Source organism: Monopterus albus, unplaced genomic scaffold (genome assembly GCF_001952655.1).
Source record: "Monopterus albus unplaced genomic scaffold, M_albus_1.0 scaffold528.1, whole genome shotgun sequence".
Lineage (NCBI taxonomy): Eukaryota > Metazoa > Chordata > Actinopteri > Synbranchiformes > Synbranchidae > Monopterus > Monopterus albus.
In genome coordinates, this window is record NW_018128408.1 from 58529 (window position 1) to 69989 (window position 11461).

The 11461-nt window shown below is 44.7% G+C and overlaps 1 protein-coding gene across 1 annotated transcript in view; it reads left to right on the top strand.

Moving 5' to 3' along the window:
- Positions 1–11461, top strand: part of LOC109952994 (otogelin-like) — a 28138-nt gene that overhangs the window by 12826 nt on the left and 3851 nt on the right. The window contains exons 14-23 of the mRNA XM_020588331.1: positions 159–205; positions 671–816; positions 2316–2448; positions 3787–3964; positions 4515–4639; positions 5214–5426; positions 5615–5780; positions 6779–6853; positions 7030–7073; positions 7314–7479. Coding sequence (XP_020443987.1) covers positions 159–205; positions 671–816; positions 2316–2448; positions 3787–3964; positions 4515–4639; positions 5214–5426; positions 5615–5780; positions 6779–6853; positions 7030–7073; positions 7314–7479 — 1293 coding nt within the window. The remainder of the gene's footprint in view (positions 1–158; positions 206–670; positions 817–2315; positions 2449–3786; positions 3965–4514; positions 4640–5213; positions 5427–5614; positions 5781–6778; positions 6854–7029; positions 7074–7313; positions 7480–11461) is intronic.

Below are 11461 nucleotides of genomic sequence, written 5' to 3' on the forward strand. Positions count from 1 at the left end.
GCATATTGTCCTGCAGACTGCATGCAGTCCTTTTAATTTTCTAATCTGATCTGAGCACCTGGGCTCTGTGCGTCCAGGTTCTGTTAGCGATCCAGCTGGTTAGCTCAGCCTTTCGTGTTCTCAGAGCCACCTGTGGACGTCTCTGCTTTCTGTTTCAGCACATGTGTGGGTGGAGTGTGGAACTGCACTGACTACAGCTGCCCAGGTTTGTTCACTTTCTGTGTGGCTGCTTAAAATCTTTAATTTAAAATGGCACTGCTGGTCACATTTAATGCAAAGCTAGATATTGTCTTATCACAATCGAAAGAATTTCACACAGTCATCTTCTCTTCAGGCTTCTGTGCATGTTAACGTCTCTAGTTAGAAAGCAAGAAACGACCAAGGTTCCTACTTAGGGAACTAGAAAGATCACCACTAATTGCACCTGGTTAGTTTTCTGTCTTGATCCTGACTTTTCTCTGACTTCATGCAAATATAAGCAGCAATAACGGCACAAAATCAAGGTGGCTGCAGTTTTTTGGGTCCAGTGCCACAGTTCTCCAGTGACTAAGACCTCAGGCTCTGGTGGGAAACACCTGGCTCTCCCCTGGGCTGCGAGCCTCTGGTTGCACATTGTGCTTTTCCTCTGATGAACGCAGTAAATAAGTGAATCGTCTCACTCTATTTGCAGGCGAGTGCTCGGTAACTGGCGATATGTATTTTCAGTCCTTTGACGGGCAGATCTACACCTTCCCTGCAACATGTCAGTACGTCCTGGCCAAGAGTCGGCGCTCAGGAAAGTTCACGGTCACCGTCCAAAATGCCCCCTGTGGAGCCGTAAGTTATTTTATTTAAAAAACCTTCTTGTTGAGTAGCGACTTTGTTCTTTTACTGTTTCTAAAACAAATGTCTCTCCATTGTGAAAAACCATTGTACAACTCTACCACTTTCTCCTCTGCAGTCCGGCTCTGCTGGCTTGGCTCACAGGGTTATGTTTGTCTGTCATGTAGATCATATCATAATTTAAGTGCTCAGTAATCCCTGCTGAGTTCAGGTCATTGTGTCAAAGAGCCACACTTCAACTTAAACACATGAAATCAAGCTCTGGCTGATAAATGTAACAAAAGCCTGAGAGCTTCTTCTCCTCTCCCCAAGCCGCCAGCGTCACAGCAGCCTTTGAGCTGCTCAGCAAACCGGGGGGAGATGGAGAGATATAAGATGTCCCACTCATCAGTGCAGAGGCCTGAGTCCTCTAACAGCCAGCTGAACAGGATTACCTTATCTGGCCTGACTGACGGAGCTGTGTGTGGCTTTGTAGTGCAGAGGGAGGCACTGAATGGGTCAGTGACTTGGACAGAGAGGAGGTTATGAGATAAGAGGAGATGAATGATGGGAAGGAGAAGTAGGGAGGCGGGAGGTAGGTGCCAAAACCTTTTAGCTATGAGCCTCTGCCACTTATGAAAGAGGTGATTCATAGATCACAGATCACTTACTGTCACCGAAACGCAGGGACCTTTAAAAAATACCCGAGTTACAGTAACTAATAAAACAGCTTTGAGAATTTCCATTATTCAAATGTACAGTGTTCATACAATATGACTCACCAGCAGATAGAAGCCTTAAAGCATCTATAATCAGTATTTTTATATTAACTATGAATCACTTGAGCACATTTTTTGTCAAAGGGTTTCTACTGGATTCTGCAGCTCCCCTCAGTCCTGCTGAGCTTTAGGACCACTTTCAGCTAAGTGTTGTTTTTGTCTGTCCACAATTCCAGTGTACTGTCCCCTTCATCTGAAGTTTGACCACAAGGTAAATATGTGAATAGACCACGAGCACATGCTCACACCAGCACATGGTTGTTGTCTGTAAGCTTTAAACTGAAGGTACAAACCTGCAAAACCTGATTTTTCGTGCTCGAAACCTAAATATGCAGCTTACAGAATGAGGTTATCAGGTACAAACCTGAACTGAGAATACAAAGACAAAATATTAAAATATTCCACACCTCTAGGCCTCGTTCACTGAGTCTCACGCCCCACAGCCAAAGCACAGCCTGTCATTAGTTTTAGTGAGACCACAGTATTTGCACAGGTGGAGCCAGAGCAAAGTGGTCCATCAAAGAAGCAGGATCATGGGCCGTCATCTGGCAGAGCTCTGTGATGCACAGTCACAGGGTAAAACTTTTTTCGTTTTTTGCTGCTGCTTGTTATTTCGCTCCATTTCCTCCTGTTATTTTGCACTCAGTGTGTGCACTGTTGTGAATCTGAATCTGAATCGCTGCTCTTTGTGAAAATATCAGCATGCTTCATCAAGCCATTTTGTCTAAATTGCAGAATTTGGATGGAGCCTGCATCCAGTCAGTTACCCTGGTTATTGATGAGGATCCAAAAACGGAGATTACCCTGAGTCACTTTGGCGAGGTCTTCAAGGCCGGACAGTACCGCATCTCTCTGCCCTATTCTGACGGTAACGTCCTCATCCTTTTTATCGCCTTCCAGCGCTGTTCACATCCAGTGCCTGACCTCTCTCGGCTCTCTGCGGCTCATGGCAGAGATGGATTGAATGACAGCTGTTCTACTGAACAGAAATCCTCTCAGTACTTTCCTGGGTTAGCGCTTGCATTGTGTTGCACAATGAGTTGTGTTGCATTGTGTTACACTCTGAGTATGAATCCCTTTTCAGACCTTTGTTTTCATGGCTGCTACGTTCTGCTGATGGAGTCAACAGCCTGTTTGTTTTGTGCAGAGCTGTGTGAGAATGATCTAATAGTTTGGTCTCTGACGGAGGAAAAACACACTCACGCTGAATGTTCTGTTACAGACAAGTTCCGGCAAAGTCACGTTTCTGACACTATGTAATGAAGCAGTCAGTCATTAAGTCAGTCAACCGATTAATCGATTAGTTTGGCTTTTCTTTCATTTACAACTGCAATACAAAGTATTTAGAATAAAGAAAGCAATAAATTCAGAAGTATAAACCCAAATAGACCCAAAAACTCACGCTGATATGATTAGTCGATTAATTTGATCAGTTATTATTCAGCCATTTGAGCCTTTATCAAGCAGACGTTAAACGTTTAATACGTTTCCAGGTCCTCAGATGTGAGGATCGCTTTGCTTTACATCAGAATAAATAAAATATGTTTTGGCTGGTTGGTTGGACAGAACAATAAATGTGAAGACTGGGCAATGTATCAGAGAATTTTTCACAATTTTTTGATATTTTATGAATTTAACAATCAATTGATTGACCAAATCTGAAAATAACTGTTAGCTGCAGCTGCACCCAAGGCCCAAAAATCAAAGTAAACATAGATTTCATAAGTTGGTCTAATTGTCTGCTAAACTGAAGAAGACTTAATTGTTCAAACTAACTGTTTCATTGCTCTGAACCAGAAACTCAAGGTTGTCTTTAGGTTTTTTCTGGAGGCACCATTTTGCACAGCCTTGCTACCAAGCAGCGCAGCCTGGCGTGGCTGTCTTCTGCTGTGAGTCTGTGGTGGAAACACACCTTAGCATGTCTTGGCTTGGCACGGCGTGGATTCTGTAAAAATCCTGAAGTGTTATGGAGCAGTTTTATTTAGCAACGAGTCTTTGTTTTGTTTATATCGTGGCTGTGAGTTGTCCTGCAGCCGTGCTGACACTAATCATCAATAGGTGGTGAAATGTGCCACCTGATGTAGCGATGCACCAGCAAAAAAAACTTGAGCAAATGGATGTAAACAGTGTAAAAACATGGGCTTAGTAAATTTTTTTGGGAATGCCTATGTGCTAATATTAACACGTCCTCCCACATCTCCTGCAGACATCTTCCACGTCCAGGAACTATCGTCCATGTTCCTCCAGGTGAAGACGGCGTTCGGCCTGCGCCTGCAGTACTGCTGGAAGGAATTTCGTCTCTACCTGCAGGCCGACGAGCTGTGGAAGGACGACACGGTGGGGCTGTGCGGCACCTTCAATGGCAACATTCAAGATGACTTTCTGTAAGTGCGTACAGGCTGACCTTTGACCCCTCCCGCGCTCTTTGTTAACCCCCCTCCACTAATAAAAAGAGAGAGTGTACTCCTGTTTCAGAGGCAGAGAGGGAGGCAATGGTGAAGTGATCTCTCTCTCTCTCTCCCTGTAATGCACACTGCAGTGGCTTGCCATCAAAAGCCTGGCTCTCTGAGCTGCTGTTTTAGACAGGCCAGATCAGCGGCCAAATGGTCACACCACTTCAACAAGGAATTTACTGTTGGTGGAAGAGGGGCTCCACTGTTACGCGCCTTAATGGCTGACCATGAAGGGCGGATGCTGTCGAACAGCTGTAAATGGATATACGTCACACTCGGTGACTGAAGTGGTCATATGCTGCTACAAAGAAACCTGGAGCCCCCCCCATTTTACTGTACAGTACTTACAGGTGTACACAGGTAGAGTGCGACCCTGAGACTCAGTGATAACGACACTGGATCAGCTTCTACCAAAATGTATGAAAAGCCCTTTTCTGGCTCTGTGTTGTTGTAATGAATCTGCACTCTGGTCGTCCTGCAGATCTCCATCAGGTATGATAGAAAGCACTCCTCAGCTGTTTGGAAACACCTGGAGAGTCTCGTCCTCCTGTTCACCCACCCTGAGCTCGCCTCCGCTCGACCCCTGTGACACGCACCAGCAGGCCGGTCAGTTCCTCTTCCTCCTGTCTCTGCAGCTCCTTTCTATTTGAATAGGAGTTAACAGAAACGTGGATATCGTGATGTGATATGAGAGTCATCAACACCAAGATTTAAAGTACACTGAACCTGACAATGAACAAATCCAGTTGGTCTAAATCTGCATTTTTCAAAGTTTGTAGTAAGTTTTAGTGTATATATCATTCAGTTTTGTTTTGTTTACAGACTTTAAACCTGAATAAGGGACAATATGAGCCTTCTTCAAGGCAAAACATTTGCACCCATAAAATTTTTTTAAGGATTTAAGCATGTGATAAGACATTCATTTATACAGATAAGCTGCTTCTAAATTCATCAGACTTTATATTTGAACATTTTCTGAAACGAATTCTATGAATTTCTTGCATTTGTTTGCATTGTTTTACAGTTAGTTTATGAGCGAATTGATATCATACTCTCAAAGCTAATACAGGGACAGTAAAGTCCTGTTAAAACCTTTCTGATATTACATGTATACTGGCCTTGTATGTCGGCCTGAGCCTCACCTGTAATGTGGTGTTGAACCACTCCTTCCCCTGCTCAGTGGCCTACGCCTCAGAGAAGTGTGACGTGCTGAACCAGGATCTGTTCTCCGCCTGTCACGAGTACCTCAGTCCGACACCCTTCCACCAGCAGTGTCGTTCGAGTACCTGTAAGTGCGGGACGCCCTGCCTCTGCTCTGCACTGGCCCACTACGCTCGCCACTGCCGCAGGTTCTCCATCATCATTGACTTTCGTTCGCAGATACCTGACTGTGGTGAGTAGTCGACACATTTTGTCTGCAGGCCACAGAGGATGTTTTGTGTGTGACAAAGAGTGTCTTTGTTAAAAGGCTCACATGGGCTTTCCTTGTTTGGTTAAAATGCCCAGTATAACATTATCTTATGTATCCATTAATCATCGTGAGCAGCTTCCTGCTGTGTAACATACGGTCTCTCCTGGCAGTGCTCACCTGTCCTGCCACCATGCTGTACGGCACCTGCGTCTCGTCCTGCCAGCGCCGCTGCTCCGCGCTCTCCATCCCTCAGCACTGTGAGGAGGAGTGTGAGGAGGGCTGCGTCTGCCCTCAGGGGTCCTTCTACAACCATCGGACGCAAACATGTGTGCACAGGTAAGGCTGAGAGTGTGTGGGCTCCAGGTAACATCAAGAAATACATTAAATCAATCTCCATTTACTTTTCTTTGTGCAACGTGACAACACAAGAAGAGCGATGCAGTGATTACCACTGCAGCAGGTCAACCTGGCTAAATGTTAGCATATTTTCCTTCTGTACTGAGATGATAACATGTTACAGCCATGGTGTCATTAAGTGTTAAGTTGTGGAGGCAGCTGGAGAACCGGGCGTCCTTGTTGTGTATTGGAGCAGCTCCGGCACTGCCTGCTGTAGGGTTGTGGGCCTGTTAAATGACGAACCAGCTGGAGTCACTCCATCAAACAAATCCTTTCAAAGTGATGCTTGTGGCTGCTCTGAGGTTTAGGTCAGCTTTAAGTGGGAGACTTCTCCTGCTGACGTTACAAAGCCAGAGGACGCCGGCTCTGCCTCAGAAGACAAGCGGCTGAACTCCTCTTAAATGTCCCAGGTTTTTACATCCTCGTGCAGCGCGGTGACTTACTTATCATGTGATAGAGTTACATCGAGAAATTCACCGTGAAACCCCCCTTTCATTGCCACTCGGGCTGGGGACAACACAGACATCTGATAACTAGTGAGGAAGAATCTGTAGTACAGAAGCTGATGTGTGTTTCAACACTGTTGACCACAGTGCAGAGCCACTGCCATTTTCACATTTTATTTTCATTTATTATTTTGTCTAAACAGACCGAAGGAGGTTTGGTTATGGATTCAACACTGATTTCAGCTGCTAAAGCCTTATGTGTCCCCCATCCATGAACCTGTAGTACTCTATTTAAGGAGACAGAAAGCCCCCCTTAATGCTATTCTTTATACAACAAGCTGTGTCTGATCTGCAAAACTCAAAGCCTGATACTTCTGCAGACTGTCTGGACATCCAGTGATAAGGCTCGTGTTCACTGTGAGGTTCAAAATTTCTGTCACATCATTATAATGAGGTTTTCTCTCTGAGTCATGCGTGTGTGTGGCTTTTTAGGAGCGAGTGTCCCTGCAGTTTCCTTGGAGCAGATTACGAACCGGGAGATGTGATCATGACGTCAGCAGGAGTTCAGTAAGCTCCCCCTCCCCGTCTCTGTCTTCCTAATCAGAATGCTCACAGCATTAGCAAAACATCCTGTCAGTCTCCAGGACATCTTTATATTTAGTTTTGTGTATATTCCTTAATTAACTTCCTGTGTAATTTCTACACTGACCTTCATCATGTAGTGCCTCTCTGTCTCTCTGCAGGCTCTGTCTGAACGGTAAGCTGGTGTCCCAAACAGCAGACACCGGTAAGTCATTCAGACGCGTTTCTTTAATTCTGTCTAGTTAGTTCTGAAGCTTCTGTAATGACCATCACATCGACTGATTAGAACATGAATGATAAGAAGCCTTTTGTTGAACATAAGACCTAGGAGGACAGGAGGCAGAGGACAACATAGTGTTAATGGATAAAGTCTTTAACAGTTTCTTAAAGGTGCTCTTCACTGTATCTTGTTCCTAAGCTGTTGTTTCTCCTTCACTTCTTGGAGACGGGCTGTGTCCGGCAGGGCAGCTCTACCAGAACTGCTCAGAGGGGGAGGACGGCCTCCTGTCAGGAAGGGGTGTGGCCTGTGAATACACCTGTGAATCCTACCTGCTCAACCTCACCTGCTCGACAAATGAGCCCTGTGTGGCTGGATGTACCTGCCCTCCTGGGTGAGCGGCGCTGTTTTGTCTGTCGCACAATAGTTGTGTGTGGAAGTTACAGTGAAATCATTTTATCCATCTGAAATTTCATTCACCATATTTAAAGTTGATTAATCAATGACTTTTATTTACATGTCTGAAAATGCATAACATCTGGCAGAGTCACTCACACTGACCGGTGACTTTCAGTGCACTAGCAGCTACAGCTGATTTTAATAAATGTAGACAAACAACCACACACGCACGCACTTCTACGGGCAATTTAGAGTCGCCAGTCCACGGAAAGAACCCACACAGGCACAGGGAGAACATGCAGACTCCACAGAGAAAGGCCCTGGGTCGGCCAGAGCTTGAACCCGGAACCTTCTTGCTGTGAGGTGACAGCGTTAACCACCGCACTGCTGCGCCACCCAGAATAGTTAACATGATTAAGTATTTCAGTCACATAAAATAAACTAAAAGATGCCATTTAATGCAAATTACTTGTCTTTCATTACACTAAACCACAGCTAAATCTAACAGGAAGTGAACAACTGTCCTCCCTTCAACATGGACTTTGTCGCTCTTTACGAGACGTCAGTGAGACTGACTGCCATAATTGCTGCCGCCACTACAAGTTGCCTAATCATCAATGATGTGTTTTGATGATATCCACCTTCTGGCCTTCTGGTAGGTGCTCCTACCGAAGTGTAATTATGAGTGTGATAACATTTAAATCAGCAGTTCATACGATCCAATTACAGAGCACCTCAGTGAAACATCCTGACTGTAGTCTGTCCTGGTTGACACACAGCACCAGTCTGGGTTTTCTGCCTGTTTCTCAGTGCAGAGGTTTGACACAGAGGAAACGTCCGTGGGGGCCAGAGATACCTCATGGTCATCTCAGCCCTGCGTCACCTCTGCTGACCTCACCGCTGTGATTCATTTATTCCTCTTCACCACTTGTTGGTGAAGAGGAAGGTGATCAAGCAAGGTGATCTTGTTGGTGATGTCCCGAATGCCAGTCATGGAATGAGTAGTTAATAACTCCCTGAAACCTGAGAGTTTGTGAACTAATGTTGTGGGGAACATGGACACAAAGAAATCTCAGTCCTTGGTGACGGCTGTGCTAATAAGTGCAGTGACAGGGAGACGATGTAAAGGTTCGCTGGGTGATCATCTGATGGCTGACATCAGCCTGGAGCCGTGAGTCTGAATCAGAGAAGCTTGTTTTCTTCAGTTTTGTGGGAACAGACTCTGTGAGTGTGGCTCAGGTGTCTCCAGCTGAAACAGTGCTGTCTGAATGAAGCTGACTGGACTCTCAGCACTTCCCTTGTCAATACTTGTTACGGTATTTCAGGCGTGTCATTATCAGCTTATTTTATGCACATTTTGAGTTTCCTTATAAACCTTGCAAACCAAATTTTTTTTTGTTTAATTTTATTGAATTTATATTTCTTGCCTACATCAACAACAGAAGCATAAGGTTTTGTGAAAACATCCCAACCCTGCTCTTGGGCTGTACTGTAACGCAGTTCTCTCTTCTTTTGCTACACTTCTTTGTGTGTTATCGCTGCCAAATATGCTTTTCTTCATATTGATTTTATTGTCGGCTTCTGACAGCACCGGCCACATGTCTTCAGCTTGCTGGTTCTAAAACAGACAGCAGCTGCCCCCTATGTCATATTAGATCTTAGATAATGATTGTAATATCAGGGGACAAAACATCCAAACGCAAAGGCAACTGTAGCAGGACCTTAAACCTCTAATGAAAAGTGATGAGCTGCTGACAAAAAAACCCCCCACTGTTTACATTCACAATGGCACAATTCATTAATTGCTCTTTCTGTGCCAGTTAGCTCAGTCGAACTCCCGTGAACCTGGACTTTCAGGTGCGATGCAGGCCCATGCAGCACGACCTCTCAGTGAAGGTGCAGTTAGGAAGGCGATTAAAGTCTCCTGACTTAACAATAAGCTCTGAAGATATTTTGAAATGTGAGCAGCACAGGATGCTACCACCAGATTAGGAGGTAAATATTTAATGGTAGTATTTCAGAAATAGGAAAAATGGTGAGGCCAACTTTCAGGCACAAACCAGGAGCTGAAATGATGGTGATTAGTCAAGCAGGTGTACAACCACAAGAACTGCAGCAGTTACTACTGCATGACAACCAGTACTTTATAAAAGAAGTGGCCATTCGGAGGGAGCAGACAGAAACAGACAGACCATGGCAGAACAACACAGACAAAAAAGAATCTCACACAAAACTGTAGAAAAAGGAAGGAGTGGAGCAAACTGACAGCTCTCCAGGTCTGATGCTGTGGCTGGTTGTGCTGGCTCCAGTAGTGTCGCTGCCTCACTGTTGGTAAATAAAGTCATAGGTCACGTTAGGGCTGCACGATTAATTGTATTGTGAGACTAGTAGTAAGAATGCGTTGCATCACATGATGAGCTGTAGACAGGAAGAGAGAAGACTGATTCAAAAACAAATCCAACATGTCATATGTTGCGCTGCCTGCCCTGCTCACCTAGCGGTGAAAAGCAGGTGGAAAAAAAAATCACTTTGCAGTTAGTGGTTAACGCAGCTTAGCGAGGAAAAAGGAGCGCTTAGTTTGATGCAAGGCCTCTCCCTGCTAATGCAAACATGGGAGAACTATTATCACATGGGACTGAGATCACACAGGGGTCTGAATCACGCTCACAAAACGATTTATTGTGCAGGCCTGTGTCATGTTCATGTAAACCTGAAAGAAAATCTCTTTCAGCTTCTTACATTGTTCATTACACTCGACTGCTGTCCTGTCAAGTGTACGTACTTGTCTACACTTAAAAGTACACTCGCCTGCTTTGCAGCTGAGTGCATGAAAGTGATGCTCAGATTACTGAAAGTGTGTGTGACACTTTGAACTTTTGTCATCTTGTAGAATTACACTTAGCTGTGTTTAGGAGGATTTATTCATAATGTGCACGTAGGTCAGGAGAATGAATGACTTTAGAATCTTTGATCAGAGTCATTGATACGGCAGCTTGGCGGGGGGATAAAAGAAGCTGTTATCATGGTTTTATCTGGAGTGTAACTCTACTCACATGAACCTGAGGTTTGTGGCCGGACCATTCACTATGTCACTTCATTGTCTGCAGCCTCGCCAGTGGACACAGCTCAACCCCAGATATTACAAGATACTTATCGGCTCTGTCTTGCAGAGTGGGAAGCAAATGGAGGGAGCCAAACAAAGACTGGTTCTCTCTGTCTCTGAGAATCCTAATTGTCAGGTTTTCTCATGTAACTAATGAGTGTTACTGCTTTTCATCCACAGTCGCCCACCCTGAAACTCTGTCCTGTACCGGGGAGACACTGGGACAGGACAGAGGGAGCTCCGCCTCTGCCACTCTCTTTGAAAATGGCGGCCCTCATATCGGGGTTAGAGATGAAAACAGGAGCTCCGAATAATGTTACAACTTGATGGCATCCTGTTAGACCTCAGCTCTTTAATATCTATGACCATTGCTTAGAACTAGAGTGTACTGAGTTTCAGTCAACAACTCAACCAGGTGTGTTGTCATTCTGATGGGCTTCACACCTCAGGCCACATGCACTGGTTGCGTGTGGTCCTTGAGTGAGAACAACAGAAACAACCCTCACCACCCGAAAATGACTCGTGTCAGCTGTTTGTGATCTGAAAACTTTGTGGTAAAGTCCGGTTAGATTCTGCTGAGGGTTCAACAAAGGGGGCTGTGGTGTCTTTATCACTGAAACATTTTGTCAATGAATCAATCAGAAAATAAATCAAACAATAGAATTAATTAGATCTATTACCAAGCAAGAATGCAGAACAGTCTCTGTTTCCAGCTTCATAAATGTGATAATTTATTACTTTTCTCTTTGGGTTTTTGACTGTTGGTCAGATAAAACAAGTAAACAGCCTTAAGAGCCACATTCCCAAACCCCCACTCCTTTATCGGTTTTGTGGCGGGTTAACAAATTTATAAAAAATAAAATTAAACAAATGT